General features: G+C 35.6%; 1 protein-coding gene across 1 annotated transcript in view; it reads left to right on the forward strand.

The window, feature by feature from the left end:
* TMC1 (transmembrane channel like 1) overlaps positions 1-17,800 on the forward strand; it is a 263,253-nt gene that overhangs the window by 109,246 nt on the left and 136,207 nt on the right. Inside the window, exons 4-6 of the mRNA XM_054501938.2 lie at positions 2,694-2,741; positions 8,542-8,713; positions 14,493-14,621. Coding sequence (XP_054357913.1) covers positions 2,694-2,741; positions 8,542-8,713; positions 14,493-14,621 — 349 coding nt within the window. The remainder of the gene's footprint in view (positions 1-2,693; positions 2,742-8,541; positions 8,714-14,492; positions 14,622-17,800) is intronic.

The following is a 17,800-nucleotide window of genomic DNA, read 5'->3' on the forward strand; positions in this document are numbered from 1 at the left end:
AATGTGACATTTTGCTGTTGTTTCTTTTTACTGTTTTTAATTACTGAGTCTATCTGCATGAAATGAGGATCTGGGTTGCCTAGGAGTTCATCTGCTCCTATTGCATATTCCTCTTTTAACTACACATACTTCGATGCAGTTTTGCTTGCTGCCTCCAACATTTTGACAGACTTCCCCTCCTCTTCCTTCGCTATCCTCCCATCACTCTCCAGGAGAGAAGGTTATTTTTAAAGTGCATGATCAATGGGCATTGGGGAGCAGCTGAGGCATGAAGAGATCATACGACTGGGAATAAGGTACTAGGGACTGCTGAGAGAAGGAATGGCAACAGGCCATCTCAGAGATTGTCTGAGAAAGGAAAGGGTTTGTAGCTCCCATTCAAGTATTCTGAGCTATCTCTTCGCACAGGTTTTTGTCTTGGAGGGAGTTCTTAACATAGTTCTTTAGCACTGCTTTAAGTTGAAGGAGATATAGGCCAGTGCTGATAGTTACTTTTCAGGCCAAATAATGTTCCATTAAAATCGAGCTTGCTCTGAGGATCTTGATAGTGTCTTAAATCTCCTGGTCATAGTGCTGCTATTTGGTTCTTGATGCTTATGACGCCTTTGCTGAGGGTTTGAATCAAGAACAAAACAAGTATTATCACAATGTCTATAAAACATGACTGTTCCATGATCAGACAAAGGAATGCTGTTAAGCAAAGAAGGCACCTAAGGAGAATGTGGAGATGATCATGCACAGACCAGAATCACTATTGGAAAACCAACTCAAGAGGAGGGACTGGGTCATTTCTGCAGCATTCTTCATTGCATCACGGAGAAATCACAGCTCTGTTTTAGTTCTCTACTTGCCACCACAGGGAATATCTTCCCTTATGGACTTTTAGGTTTTATTTAATGGTTATTTATAAACTATTCTTTCTGTGCCAGAGAAGATGATTCATGACTCTAGCCCTGCTTTTTCTCTCCCTTGGTTATTAGAGGAAACTGAGTTGTTGCTTATCTCTTTAGCTTGGGATACCTTATTCTGCTCTTTTTATTTAATATATAATCTTTCCTAAAGATTTCCTTATACTTTTGTTCATTTAGTAGGTTTTTCTATTTTATTTAATTAACTTTATATTATCACATTCTAGTGAAATAATCATCACAAATCAGCCTAATACATTGTGCAAATGTTTTAAAAATTTGCTTTGGCTGTGCATATTGCAAAGTAGGCTGTAGGTCAGCATTTGCTCTTTGTCCTCAGCTGTTTTCTCTTTATATATAACTGATAAGACCCTGCTCCAATATTAATCTTATATCATTAAAATTCTTTCCTAGAGAATCCTTCTTTGACTGAAGAAGCTTAGTGGTGACATTAATTGCAAATAAAAGACCATGACCTATTGTAGAATGTGGAATATCTCCTTAGAAGTGTCTGCCTTCATTATTGCAAACTTTCAGTAGTGACATAAAGATCTTTGTCCTGTGTAGATTCAGTTGCAGCCTGCAACAGAAGGCATATGTTCACTTTGAACAAAAGAACATTTATTTTCACATTCTGTGGCTGATGTTGAGTGATAACATTTTTGCATATTCTAAAATTTTTTACCCAGATGCTGTTTAAAGGCAAAAAGTGCTTTTACAATAATTTTCTTTGTGAATGGAATTTACACTCTTGGCATGTGTTGCCTTTTCAATATGCCTGTCAAATTCTGAATAATAACCTTTGACAGTGAGTGAACAGAAACAAAACCAGAGGTTGTTTCATCTGTTCACAGCAACATTGTTTGTCATCTTTGCTTTTTTGGACAAATGCCATTCCACCTTAAATAAAAATATGATAAAATTCATGTTTTATAAGCAAGTTAATAGACCTTGATTACTAGGAAATATTCTAATTTTTCCAAGGCAGGAAACCTGTGATGAATGAACATTAAGTTGACAAAAGAAAAAATATGCCAATAAATATATTTTTTCATATTACTGTAGTGTTAAAAATGTTATAAAACTTTTATATGCCTTTATAAAAATGAAGCAAAGCTAAAAAGAAGATGCTGTATGTGTATGGGGTGAGGAATAAATAGAAAAAGTGTCCTTTGTCTTGGAAAGAACTGTAAAATTACCTATCTCCATATTGCCAAAGGGAATCACATATTGGGAAATGTAGGCTATATTAATATAATACCTATAAAAATAATTGAAATAGAAAAGATCTGGCTTTAAGCATTTTTCTAAAGACTTTTTCATGCTTGGTAAAAGTGTTTGGAATAAATTATTCTCTATTTTTAAGTAGTTAATTTGGTTATTAACCTAATTGGTACAGGCATGTGGATATAGCTTTATTAACAATTCAATTTCTCATGAAATAAAATAACCCAACAAACCCCAAGTCGACTTATTGCAATACAGAATTTATTTTGGTTGAAGTTATTTTGAATTGAGCTGATACCTTATAACTTTGAATTGGGCTTATAACTGTTATGTTTTGCAAATCCCTGAAAATTATGAAATAGAAAAATCTTTGCATGGCATTGTATGAGATGCTGTAGCTGTATATCTTTAATAAATCATGCTTATTTTGACAAGTTTATGGAAAAATTGTATTAACCGCACAAAAACATTATGACAAAAACAATAAAAGTAAAAACCACTTACTAACAATTGTACAGGCATTTAAATAATTGCTGTACTGTTTTCTTTCCTCAACAGTACAAATCAAAGTGGAGGAAAAAGAAGATGAGACTGAGGAAAGCTCAAGTAAGTGGTGATGGGCCACTTGGGATACGTTTCCTATGGAATACCAGTAAACTCAAGGAATTTATCCTCTTGTGGACTTGAGCTACCATATGTAAGCAGAAGTTTGTGTGGATAACTTTTGATGGTCTCACAGGAGGAATCAAGTTCAGCAAACAGAATCCCCACTCTAGAGTCCATCCAGTTGGCACTGTAGGGGCCAAGACCGTGTTCCCTTGATTGTTTGCTGAAAAATCAACAAGCAAAAGACATATTAATAGGAGAAAAGGCATATAATTTCATAGAACTTGTATTCATTAAAGCCTTAGGATGAAGACCCAAAGATAGAGAAAATTGTCTATTTTTATGCTTAGGTTCAACAAAGTGTGAATAGCAGTGTAGAAATGTGATTGGACAAAAAGGGTATAATCTAATGTTTACACATTGAGTGGGGAAACACAACAAGGCCTGTCTGCCTAGATTCTTCTTGGCCTCTCTAAGCATGCATTTCTTTCTTCTGGGTATGGGGCAGGGACCCTCTTTGGAATGAGGGTCTTATGATCTACACTCAAACAAGGTAAGTTGGATGATTTCTTGATGACCAGTTTTTACACATACAGGGCAGAGGGAATGCTAGAGTAGTATTTTTATGTTTTATGCATTTGAGAAGAATGTTTATTCCGCTGTTATTGGGTAGAATGTTCTGTATATGTCTGCTAGGTCTGTTTGATCTATAATGTTGTTCATGTCTGCTGTTTCCTTACTGATTTTGTGTCTAGATGTTCTATCCATTATGGAATGTAATGTAGGGTATTGAAGTTTCCTACTATAATTATATTGCTGTATATTTTCTCTCTTGAGTTTGGTTAATGTTTACTTTATATACTTAGGTGCTCTGATGTTGGATGCACATATACTTATAATTGTGATATCTTCCTGGTAAATTGACCCTTTTATTACTATATAATGCCCTTATTTGTTGCTTATGACAGTTTTATACTAAAAGTATATTTTGTCCGATGTAAGTATAGCCACCCCTGTTCTTTTTTAGCTACCATTTGCATGGCATATCATTTTCCGTTCCTTCTCTTTCACCCTATGTGTGTCCTTAAATCTAAAGTGAATCTTTTATAGCTAGCATATAGTTGTTTCTTTTCTTTGGTTTGTTTTTAATTCATTCAGCCACTTTATGTCTTTTGATTGAGAAGTTCAATCTACTTAAATTTAAAGTTATTATTGATAGAGCAAGACTTACTTTTGCCATTTTGTTCATTGTTTTCTGTCTTAAAGCTCTTTTGTCCCTTTTTTATCTCGTGCTATTCTCTTTTATATTTTATTGATTTTTATTATAGTGATATACTTTGATTCCTTTCTCTTTTTCTTTTGTGTATCTTCTATAGAAATTTTATTATGGTTACCATGGGACTTACGTTCAACATCTTATAATTATAAAAGTCCTATTTTAAGCAGAAAACAATTTAACCTCAATTGCATACTAAAACTCTACACTTCTACTTTCCCTGACACTTAATGTTATTAACATCTTGATTTACATATTTTTATATTATGCATCCATTAACATATTTTTATAGTTACTGTTAATACTTTTTTACTTTTATAATACAATTAAAAGTTACCAATATATTGTCATTAAAGTATTATAGTATCCTGTATTTGTCTATATATTTACCTTTACCAGAGAGTTTTATATTTTCATGTGATTTTGTGTTGCTCTTTAGTGTCCTCTCTTTCCAACTTGAAGAACTTCCTTTAGCATTACTTGTAAGAAAAGTCTAGGGGTGATTAACTTAGGTTTTGTTTGTCTGAGAGTCTTTATTTCTCTGTCATTTATAAAGGACAGACTTGCTGAGCATAGCGTTCTTGGTTGGCAGGTTTCTTCTTTTCAGCACTTTTAAAATATCATCCTACTTTCTTCTGGCCTGCATAGTTTCTGCTAAGAAATGATAGTCTTATGAAGGTTTCCTTGTACATGACAAGTTGCTTTTCTGTTTCTTTCAAAATTCTGTCTTTGTCTTTGACTTCTGGCAATTTAAGTATAATATGTCTTGGTGTGGATTTATTTGGGTTCACATAATTTAGGGTCTGTGGGCTTCCTGAATCTGAGGGTCCATTTCCTTCCCCAGATTTGGGAAGATTTTGGCTATTATTTTCTTTGAATAGTCTTTCTGGCCTTTTCTTTCTTTTATTCTCCTTCAGAACTCCCATAGTGTATATATTGGTCTGCTTGTTGATCCCTCATAAAACTTTCTTCACTTTTTCTTATTCTTTTTATGGTTTTGCTCTTCTAACTATAATTCAAACATCCTATTTTTCAATTTGGTAATTCTTTCTTTTGCTTGATCGAGTCTGCTGTTAGACCTCTGTAGTGAATTTTTGTTACTCTATTCAGTTATTGTGTTCAGTTATTGTCTTGTACTCTTCAATATTTATCTCTGGTTATTTTTATATTTTTATTTCTGTTGAAATTCTCACTTTGTTCATGCATTTTTCTTCTGAATTTGTTGAGCATCCTTATGAGTTATTTTTAATAGTCTGTTAAGTAATTCATATATCTCCATTATATTAGGGCTGGTTTCTGGAGCTTTATCTTCTTCTCTTGTTTGGGGCATGTTTTCCTGTTTCTTTATTTTTCTTGATTATGTTTGTTTGTTTGTTTTTTGGTATCCATATATTAGAAAAACCAGATTTCTTTCCTAGCCTTCAGGAGAAGGATTAGCCTTGTACAGGAGAAGAGTTTCACCAATGAGGCAGGCCAGAGATTCTTGGGCCTCTCAAACATTTCCTGTGTGTGCATCATCTCTGGACTTGTGTGTGTAAATTCTCAATAAGAGGGATTTTTCAGTTGACCTTTTTCTTTTTAAGAATTCATAATCTCTTGTTCTCTCCAGTGTCCTGTCATAACATGTGTCTTCTGAGGAAGCAGCATGTCCTGAGTTCTTTTTTTTGTTTCCAGTGGCCCCTACGCATCAACAGTATGCTGGGTCCTGTCCATGCTCTGAGACTGGACATTCCCTTAGGCAGCCTTCTGAAAAGTCTGAACATAGGGTATATATTTCAGTCTTTCATTTCCCATTTCAGGGGCAAGTCAAGGGCTGGAATTCTTGCCAATTGTGTCATGCTGAACTGGGGGAAGGGGCTCTGGTGAATGAGTATAAACTAATTCAAAACTTCACCTTTGTTCTCCATGGCCCTGGTCCATCTAGAATATGCTGGGTCCTATTAGTGCTCTAGGAGATAAGTGGGACAGAAGCCAGTCAAGTTATTTTTTCCAAAAGTTGGAGTGTTGGATGCACTATTCAACTGTTTTTCTCCCCAGAGAGGTGCAGATTTGGTGTTTATCATCTGGTCACTCTGTGCTAAGTTGGGGGAGTGGCTATTTGAGTGAGGCATACTATTCAAACGGCTATCTTTGATCTCATTGGTTCCCAACCAGAGGTCTTTTCCTGTCTGTGTTCACATTCTGGCAAGACAGAAACCAGTCCTTTGGGAACCTCCAGAAAAATCAGAATGTTGGACACATGGTTCAGTTGTTTTTTCCCCTCCCCAGGGAGAAACTGGGAGATGATGGTTTCCTCCCAATTTTATGGTGTTGTGTTAGCAGAGAGGGATTATGGTGTGAGGGTGTGTCAGATTTTTCTACCAGCTACCTAGCTGATTTTGTGTTCATCTAGGGTGCAGGCACCTTTCAACTAGTTTCTGAATTTCTCACGAAGGGAGCTTATCTCCACATTGTAGTTGAACTTTTATGTCCGTGGAGGGAAGGCGGGTCCAGGGCTTCCTATTCTGTCGTCCTGTTGATGTCATCCCAGTAGTTTAGTTTTAATACAAAAAATACTAAAATTCAGAGTACCAAGTAGCTGCTTGGGTTTGTGAGTTATTAGGGGGTGAATTGTTTCTCGCCTCCTGTCAAGTTTTTGTCCTTTCTTTAATTAGTGACTAATGTGGCTAATAAAAGCTGGGTAAATATTCAGAATGCCACGATGGGGTTCAAATGACATACATTTGCCACAATATTAAACAAACAGAAACTCATTCTTGATTTGGATGACAGAATATATATATAGTTTTCCAAGCCCAGTTAGAAAAGTTATTATGGGCCGGGTGCGATATCTCACGCCTGTAATCCCAACACTTTGGGAGGCCGAGGCAGGTGAATCACTTGAGGCCAGGAGTTCAAGACCAGCCTGGCCAACATGGTGAAACCCCATCTCTACTAAAAATACAAAAAATTAGCTGGGCGTGATGGCACACACCTGTATTCCCAACTACTCAGGAGGCTGAGACAAGAGAATTGTTTGAACTCTGGAGCTGGAAGTTGCAGTGAGCCGAGACTGTGCTATTGTACTCTAGCCTGGGTGTTAGAACAAAGTTGTGTCTCAAAAAAAAAAAAAAAAAAAAGTAAAGTTATTCTGTTTTTTTCTCTCTGCTACCTGACATTTAGTAATATATGTAATATTTAGATCTTATACCTGAAATATCAATAAAAAAGTTTAACAAGTGGTAATTAAAGATAATTTTGAAAAAATAAAATGATGACTCACACATATGTGAAAAGAACATATTTAACTAATAAAACAACTTGTGAGATGCTATAATCAGTTCAAAGGAAAATGCAAAGAATAGATACATTTATAGATAATAAATATTGAAATGATTGTATAAATGAAGGCAAAGGCAAAGTTGTTTTTTGAAAGGGGGCTTGTCTCTCCTTTGGAAAGAGTTCATTTGGATGTCTACAGATAAAAAGTGTTTGTATTGCTATATATGGTTATGTATAATTTTCAAAGTTGTCATATAGTTCTCATAAAATCAGAATCAGATAACACAGAAAGGTATGCTGCAGATAATTCATAGTTTTCCATTGAAATATAATTTTTTCTCTGGGGTAGCCTCTATTTAAGAGAGTAATGATAACTGTAATATTTAATTTTTTACAATAGTTTATGCTAAATGTTAGAAGTTAGGAGCAATAGAAATGAAACTGAAATAGTAATGTTATGTTATAAACTTTGTGAAGGAAATTTTATCTTTTATCTTAGTTATCTCTCTATTCTTTACCTGGAAGCATCCTAAAAAGTTATGAACACATGAGGCATTCATTGTTAGTTGATGATTAAGCAAAATAATGCTGTCATTATTCTCAATTTTACATTAAATTTATAAGTTACCTATTTCTATTCATAAGAAATAAATGATCAAGCAAATGTGTATACTACTATTTTTTTTTAAAGAAAAGAACAAAAATATTGAGAAAAAAGGAGAAAAATATTTAGAATCAAGAATGAAGAAAATTTAAATTGGGAGGAACCTCAAGGGTTGAATGAATTTCTCCAAAATTATTCTAGTTTGTAGCACCTCTTTAACATTCCTCTTCTTTGTTCTAAGATAGAAGTAGTAATAAATATGAAGTGGTTAATCACTCAACAATTATGTAATGGAATGGTAATCTCTAAATTTGGACTTATTTGAATGGTCTTAGTGGTCATGGTATGATATTAACCACCAAGCTATTTAGTTACTCAAGTAAATGAAGACTAGAACTTCTTCAAAAACTTATTAAAATTTGGGAATCCACATTCACCTATTTGAGTTGACGAACCACAATGGAAATGGAAATCTAGATCCATTTATTTAAATGATGGGCTATGAAATATGTATTCCATGATGCATCCCATCATGATGTGGAGAATTGCTAGACTGTGCTGTCAGATGTGTAATAATAGTTATTAAAAACTAAGAATAAGCTTGGTAGTGGGAGGAAGCACTTTCTGACATTACTCATTGAATCAAGTGCTATGTTTAGGTGAAGAGGAAGAGGAGGAGGAAGATAAGCTACCTCGAAGAGAGAGCTTGAGACCAAAGAGGAAACGGACCAGAGATGTTATTAATGAGGATGACCCAGAACCTGAACCAGAGGATGAAGAAACTAGGAAGGCAAGAGAAAAAGAGAGGAGGAGGAGGCTAAAGAGAGGAGCGTAAGTTAGTTCTGATATTCTTTCAAAAGTTCCAATGCTGAAGAAGATCACTCCTTTCAGATACTCTTTGACCTTAAAATTGGTAATTAAAGCTACTTTTAGAAAGACAGCCTTAATCTGATGATGCTATTTTATTCTACTTAATTAAATGTATTTTAATGGTTAAAATAGAATTTTAAAATGAATATATATTAAAAATGGACCATGAGAAATTCTCTTACGAAGGATCTGAATTATCATAGGTCATTGACATATTACAGTTAATTTAAAGATTTTAAAATTTCCCCACTAATTGTATGCATCGTTATCTAGGTTAAGTAGAAACTCCTAAATAGTGAGCACACATCACTTTATCTTACAGAGCAGGGGTTGGAAAATTGTGGCTAAATCCAGCCCAAGAGGTAAGAATGGTTTTTACAGCTTTAAAGGGTCATTAATAAAAAGCAAAGACAAATATGGGACGGAGTTGTATATCTCACTCAAAGCTTAAAATATTAACTATTTGGCCCTTTACAGAAAGAAAGTGTGCTAGCCCTTGTTACAGAGGATTTGGGTTGTCATTTTCTTTTTAATACAACTCAATATCTTTTAGTTCCACCAGGAAAACATTTTAGTAAACGCTGACTTTGTGTAGAATAATGCATTAAATGCTGTTTAGGAAAAATCCAAGAAAATACTTTTCTTCTTTTTGCTTTTTGGAAATTTGCAGATAGCAGGCAGGTAGGAAAAGTGTGCGTGTAAAACACCTCTAATCAAAGAGAAAACCTAGACCCCTTGGAAAGAATGCAAGAGAACAGCCAACCTGTTCCACAACTCACAGGTAATAGAGCCATGCGAGTCGCCATCAGGTGGTGGAATCTCCTCCAAACACTCCTAGGACTTTGAAGCATGAGGAACTTTCTAAGATGTCCTCCCAAGATGCCACACTTCTGTGCTCAATAGCTCTAACTATTGTGTTATTCCTTATAAATGATTGTCATTAAAAACAACTGAATGAAAAATATGTCAAGTAGAGAAGCTTAGCATTAACAAACAATGGTTTCTTTTAGAATAAGAATAACCCCATCTACTTCATGTCTAAGTTTTCCTCCTCCTCTTCCCCAGCTTTTCCTTTCTCCCTTTTGAATACCAAGACAAAACTTGCTTTTAAATTTTGACTCTAGTATTTTTGATTTATATCTGCTTTTAAAGTTTCTTTATGCTTTATTCCTTTTAAAAATAAAATGCAACACATTTTTATGTCCCATGTGTTACTATGATTGTTAGTTCCATTATTATGTAGTAATAGTTCCTATTTAGCAAAGCTTATGCTTTCCAACAGTGGTATTTCATTGAGAAAACATCAACAATTGATGTATGCATGATATAGGTTGTGTTCTAAAATTTGCTTTTCCTCTCTATTTATGCCTCAAAAAAATCCTTTTAAAAAGATGAGTTGGGCAGGAATTCCTCTGCTCTCTTTGTCTGCTGATGGCCCTCATGGCAACTGCTCATCTTCTAGGAAATGGGGCCATGTGAAGCAACTGGATCCTGTGGATATGACAGTATCTCTTCCTAGCTGGCCTCACTTTCATTTTGATCTTGAGAATCAAGATCCCTCACCTCCCACTCTTCCACATAACCCAACTGTCTCCATAGGTTTTGCAAATTGTATTTTTGCTGCGACAATTTGTGCATCTGTTATGAGTAGTATCAGAAATTAGTTGTGATTACTGATAGTTCTGTTCCCTATTTTAGAGTCTATTTTCTATTGTTCATTTTGAAGATAAACATCTTTTTTTTTAAAAGAAAATCTTAGATAATATTTTTGAGAAAGATTAATAGGCAAATCAGGGCACACTTATTTAGGTTAATTAATTCAGAGTATTTTTTATTTAACTATTCAAGTAATGCCTCAGGGAATTTCCCTTGCATTGACACAACATTTGAAACCAACTAAAACCAAGGTTGTAATGCTAACTATCTTTGGAGGCAGTTAAAAAAACACTGCCTTGTTAGACATTTTGGAGTATTTCCAGTAATATTACAGGCTTTTTCTGACCCAGTTTTAAGTGGATAAGTAATATATTCATAGCAGTGAGAAATTCAGCATATTATGCCTTCTTCTTCCTAACAACTGTTGTTTAAATATATCAAACTTAAGATAGAAAACCATTCTTGCACAGATTAGCCTGAAAATTTAGATGAGGCATGCCTATGCCTTTTAATATGATTAGCCCTTTCTTTGAGTGATTCTAGAAAAGCAGGTTTCCTGTAATGCTAGTTAGAAAAGTATTTTAATTACCTTCATATTTGAGGGTAACTTATGTGTCAACAACTGCACCCTGTAACACAGCCTGATACTCCTGGTGAAATAAACAACTAACAACAGAGACTTAAAAGATATACCAATCTGGGATCATTTAGTACAGGAATAAATGTCTTTCCATACCATGATAATCTCAGAGGTAGTTGTTATATTTTAGTGTACTTTGAGCACTGGGTTTATGATGATAACCCTGAGCAATCCAGAAAAGTTTTGTACACATATGTTCATTCAATAAGTTATTTACCCAGATCTACTTTTGTGCAACCTAATTTGCTTATATCTTTGGGATACTTGGATATGAACACGTAATTGCCCGCAATCTTGCAATCTTCAAAAGTCCATAATATAGTAAGAGATAGGCCACTTAGATACAAATTATTATGACATAAGACAGTATATGTGTCCCAGAGAAATATAAACAAAGTAGCTTGGAGTCTCAGAGAAATGAAAACTGTTCTCACAGGGATAATTAGAAAAGGGATTATTAAAGACATTTCATATGATTTTTAAAGGACTTGAAATTGGGACAAGCTGAACTTATAAACTATTTAATTAGTGTTAGAATTGTTTCTATTTACGGATTTCTGAAAGTTGGCCTGTAGGTTTAGTTATCTGGCAAATCCACACATCAAATAGATAATTCTTTCATTCTTTGGTGATGTTGGATTACAGATGCTGTTTTACATGTGATTCTTAATGGAAGTTCAGTAGCGTAAAGCTTTAAGATAATTATATGTAAATATCATGAATTATTTTGAAATGGTTGGCAAGTTAAAGGCTTAACATATCAAGCAATTAAATTATTAATCATAAAGATTTTTTCTAATTGACTTTATTACTGATAATTTCTTGCCATCTGTTTTATTTTATTTTTGCTAGTTTCTGAAAATATTTCATAAAACTGCGATCTATGTAATTTAAAGTTATTTCTATGTTTGCATGGAAACAATTGTAATCATTTTAATTAAAACACATCTTTACCTCCTAAGACAAACTAACCCACATATCATTCTAATTGGCAAATTAAAAAAAAAAAAGTGGATATAGATGGAGTAAAAAAAAATCCTGAAATATTTTGTGCCATGGCTACACAGCATCATAGGCTTTTATATGATAAACACCAAATAATGAAAATAGAAACAACCCAATGGCTATCAGAGATGTATCTTAGAAGAGTGTACTTCCCTAGTTCTCTTGAACCATGATGATTATTCTAAGCAAAATGTTTGAATTGTCCAAAAAAAAACTGTCGATAGGAAGTGTTATTTTAAAGGGTTAATATGAATTTTTGTTTCAGTAATCATAGCATGATTAAAAACTATAGATTGGTGGCAAATAAAGGAGATTGAAAGTCATTTTGTAAGGTGAACTATAAAACTGTGATATGTCCTGTTCCTCAGCTAGAACTTTAAAAAGCAGCTTTTGCCTTATTTCTACTGTGTCTAGTCATAAATTATTTTTCTGAGTAATACTGAATTAGATTACAGTTTTTGTTATCGGTCAGTATCTAGTGAGGGGAGAAACTTCAACAGTTACTTGAACAGAGAGAATTTAATAAGTGAATTGTTAGGAGGTATAAATGTTAATTAGACTGCAGAAAAGGTAGAAAGAGAACACTAAAGTATCATAGTGACGGTAACTACTGGAAGCAGCTATCATCCCAAGGGCTGGAGGAACAATGGAAAGGGTTGAAACGAAAACACTGTAGCATAGAGGAAAGACCCTAGGAGCTAAAACTCAGGCCTCTGCAGAGGGGCTGATGCTCTGTGGTGCTGGTTTCTATGGGAGAGGTGATGAAGCTGGTTCTGCTAGTGTTGGTAATATTGGTGTTAGGGATTCACTTGCAGTATGGCAAGGACGCTCAACTCTAGGAGTGAAGAAGAGATGCTAAGGAGGAAGTGTCACCCCACAAAGCAAATATGAAGCAGAGAAGAAGCCACAGGAAAGACGGAGACCCTCTTCAGTATCCCCTATTGTCAGAGTCTATAATGACCCAGTTAACAAAGCGGAAATATGACTCACAAAATATCAGCTCCAGCACCACAATGTTAAAGTGTAGGAGGGTGTGTTTGAAGTTGGGACAATAGCTTAAAAACTGAAATAATCTATTACCAAAAAGCTGATCTCTACAATGTGGTATTGCATGCCTCGATTTAAAATTATGTTGCTCTTGTTTAGATTTTGTTTTCTTTGAGTTCTGTACCGTATAGTGTTTTTGTAATACTAGGAACACAGAAAAGAAAAGCTACATCTCATGCTCAGTAGGAACTAAATTCCTTTGAAGGTCTCTTCAAAGGATTCACTTCCACCAAATATATTTCAGGGTGAATTTTACCAACTGAAGTTATAAGTTTAATTAACAGATAACATTAAGTTACCTTTGAGAAATAGATTTTTATTTTTCCCAATTTCAATTTTTCTTTCTTTCTTTCTCTTGAGACAAGGCTAACAAAATTTTTAAGGGCAAAGACATCTTCACTCCTAATTTATTATCCTTATTGAGAAATAAAATATTTAAATGAAACATAGAATTGAGGGAAGGTATTCAAGGGAACAAAGAAGAGAGGGAAATATCTTGATATATCTGTAATTATTCTTTCCACAGATTTTCTAGTTCAGAGAGTTTGAGGCTCTAGACATAAAAGAATTGCTTAGGCTGGGTGCGGTGGCTCAAGCCTGTAATCCCAGCACACTGGGAGGCCGGGGTGGGTGGATCACCTGAGGTCAGGAGTTCAAGACCAGCCTGGCCAACGTGGTGAAACTCCGTCTCTAATAAAAATACAAAAATTAGCTGGGCAAGATGGCAGGTGCCTGTAATCCCAGCTACCGGGGAGCCTGAGGCAGGAGAATTGCTTGAACCTGAGAGGCGGAGGTTGCAGTGAGCCAAGATTCTCCCACTGCACTCCAGCCTGGGCAACAGAACGAGACTCTGTCTCAAAAAAAAAAAAAAAAAAAAGCCCGGCTCATGCCTGTAATCCCAGCACTTTGGGAGGCCGAGGTGGGCGGATCACCTGAGGTCAGGAGTTCAAGACCAGCCTGGCCAAGATGGTGAAACCCCATCTCTATTAAAAATATAAAAATTAGCCGGGCTAGGTGGTAGGCGCCTGTAATCCCAGCTACTCGGAATGCTGAGGCAGATTGCTTGAACCCGGGAGGCAGAGGTTGCAGTGAGCCAAGATCGCACCATTGCACTACCGCCTGGGTGACAAGAGCAAAACTCTGTTTCAAAAAAAAAAAAGAATGGCTTAGAATCAGATTCAGGAAGGCAAACACTACTGTTTAAAGTTATAATAGTTCCAGTAATCCTGCATCAGTGTTCAGGTTTGAGTTCTCATGCTTATGGGTCCTAATGTTGACTGTATATGGTTATATTTAAAAAAAATGAGCTAAATATCTGATATCTGCCTTCCTTAAGTTCCAAAGTCAAGCAAAGCTTAACTTTATTAAGGTGCTTCTTTTTTACTTTTAAAGAGAAGAAGAAGAAGAAATTGATGAAGAGGAATTGGAAAGATTGAAGGCAGAGTTAGATGAGAAAAGACAAGTGATTGCTATTGTCAAATGCAAACCATGGAAGATGGAGAAGAAAATTGAAGTTCTCAAGTATGGTGCCACTTTTTATAAGCAGAAACACTTTCCCTGATATTGATTTTCTAAATCCTCTGAATATTTCATATATATATATGTATACACACACACTGTATATATAGTATATGTAATACTATATATATCATTTATATATGACTCATTATATATAATGGTCACAGTCATAAACAAGTATCTCATATTTCTGCATATATACCCAAATATATGTGTATTCACATATATCTGTTTCTTATCACTAGAGAGACTGGGCTAATGATTATAAATTGGAAGCAACTCTGAGAAATTATTTAGAGTCTTTTAAATTCTTTGGTCATTTTTAATCATTTGCTCCTTAAACTGGAGTTTCCTTAGCTTAATACATTTGTTACCATCTCTTTGAAAGAGATAATATATTTGAATTTTACAAGTTTGTGTGGATTGCACACTCTTGTTTCTCTTCAGGGCCCTGGTCTCAAATGAACTTTTCATGTGACAGCTCACATTAAAGCACAGAGAAGATGCTAGGCCAACAGAACAGTAAATAGGATTCCAATTAAAGGTTATGCTAATAGCTATTCCCCGAATATGTCAGTGACCCAATTTCAGTCTTATGTCGATGCTAATGTGGATGCAAACGCAGTCAGAGCACACAGATTTATAAACTCTTCATATGAAAAGTCAAATGATTATCCTATTCTGGGGGATGGGAAGATTCACCCTTGAGGATCACACTATATTTCCCTGCCCTGGTGGTTGGGGGAGGAGGAAAGGGCAGGTAAAAGGGAAACTGTTTGTGATAACAGCCATGTTTGCATCTCCTAGTTTTGCCAAAGACTGCATTCTTCCATAAATCATTTTTATAAATAGTTGTAAGTTTTAAAAACTATCCCCTCACAAGCCTATTTAACTAGTAATGCTGTAAAAATGATAGTATAATATTATTGTCTCTGATGATGAAAACAAGAACTGAAATAGCTATCAGGATAATTCACTTCTAGTCTTGGTTCTGCAAGAGCTTGTGTGCTATTTAAAGGTATCACTTAATCTCCTGAAGCCTTAGTTACCTCATATCCAAAATAAAGAAAGATATTCTATATCTTCTCTGAGTGCTTGAAGCGTGGCCATCATTTATAGTATTTTTGTTTTGTTTTGTAGAGTAAGGTTTTCCAAGTTCTAAACAATGGTTTTCCCAGAAAACTTTTGCAACACCACAAAATTGTAGTCTGGGAACTCCCTTTGCATGCTCATGTACACATCCATCATAAATGAAAGCAAAGGCAAGCAGCATCCCACATTCCACAGAGCTACAAATTTTGTGTGTGCATGTTCATGTGTCTGTACGTTAAAATAATTTTCATTTAGCGAAGTGATAATGATGCTAAATTACAGGTTTTAAAAATATTCTTACCTGGCAAAATAGAAGTTTGGCAACCCTATGCGGGCCCCTCAAATATATTTGAAATATTAATGACCCATAAAGTCCCCAAACTTGGGAACCTCAGGTAACTATATATAGAAAGTTTAAAATTGGAGCAATATTGTGAACTTCCAAAATATATGACTGAATAAAAATTCCAAGGACTACCTTTCCTTTCCAACTGCATGGAGGTGTAGAAATAAGCCCCTGGTCTTTGCCTGTATCTCTCGTACAGGATCGTGGAGGAGACAACAGCTTCAGATTTGAGTTAGGATCTCAGATCTCCCATTTAATAGCTGTGCACATTGGATCGAGTTGTGTAGTCTCTCTACACAACTCAGGTTCCTTATGAAATTGTACCTTACTGACAGAGTTTTTGGAATTATAAAGTGAGATAATTTATGTAAAACATGTTGCCAGAACATGGCACATAGCTGGGAAACCTAAGTTGTAGTTATTACTTCATCTCAGAACAGACTTGATGCCTGATTCCTGAAGGGTGACAAGAGAGATGGAGAGAATTTGGGACCTGGCAAGTCTAGGTGGGAGCAGACCTAGTCACAATTAGACCCCAGAAGCCTGTGGGATGGTGACACATTGGTACTAGTTTGGATAAACAATAAGATTTTGAGGATGCAACAGAAAGAAGTAAGGCATTTGACAATTTAGCAAAACAGGACCAGACCATTCTCAGATCTTCTAAAACATAGCCATAGTTCTGTGGCAGATTTCAAGGTCTCAGACCTTGGTCTGGAGTCCAAGAGTTAAGCAAATTTTAGCAATGGGGAGAGATAGGCATTAGCATTGGAAAGGACAATACGAGCCCTTAGTACGAAAGCAGACACTGACAATGAGGAGACCGCACCTGACTCTAATCTAGACTATAGGTTTTTTTATTTGGCCTACATGGTTTTTGTTTCTTTTTCTTTTATTTTTTTTTAATCGTGGCAATATATACAATACAAAATTCACCATTTTAACCATGAAATGTATTTACTTTATCATAATTTTTTTCAATATTTTTAAAAAATTTAAATTACTTTTTTTTTTCTAGAGACAGGGTCTTAACTCTGTTGCCCACGCTGGAGTGCGGTGGTGCAGTCTTAGCTCACTGCAGCCTCAATCTCCTGGGAGCAAGGGATCCTTCTGCCTCAGTCTACCAAGTACCTGGGACTATATGTGCACACTACCATGTTTGGCGAATTTTTTCTTTTTGTGTGGGGATGGGGTCTTACTATGTTGCCCAGGCTGATCTCGAACTCCTGACCTCAAGCCATCTTCCTACCTCACCCTCCCAAAGTGCTGAGATTATAGGCATGAGCCACTGCACCCAGCTTCAATCTTTTAAAAGTGGGAGTAAAATATTCAGATGTTCAGCTTTTCATGAACAAGTGGAAGATTTGGTCCTACATTCTTCCATCACAGTAACAGCTAGGACTAAGCACCTGGCCTCTATTAATGGGGCATTCCTTTTTCAATTTGCACCATTCTCAAACAATCCATATTACTTGTTTATGCTACTTAGCTGGACCTTGTAGACATTTACATTTGCTGCCTCCTACCAGTGCAGCTGGGGAAGAAGCTAGGCATGTTACCAAGACAGTGATTCAGATCTTCAAAGCCAAAGTCAGCTCACAGAATGGAAGCACAAATTTAGTCCCAGAGAAGAAACAACTGTGGCTTCTCACTTGTCAGCAAGGCTCACAGTCTGGTGATGATTTTCCATGGCCAGAAGTGGTTTCTGCCTTGTGGCCGCACCTGTGGGTTCCAGCTGGTGTCA

Source organism: Pongo pygmaeus, chromosome 13 (assembly GCF_028885625.2).
Source record: "Pongo pygmaeus isolate AG05252 chromosome 13, NHGRI_mPonPyg2-v2.0_pri, whole genome shotgun sequence".
In the NCBI taxonomy this organism is placed as follows: Eukaryota; Metazoa; Chordata; class Mammalia; order Primates; family Hominidae; genus Pongo; species Pongo pygmaeus.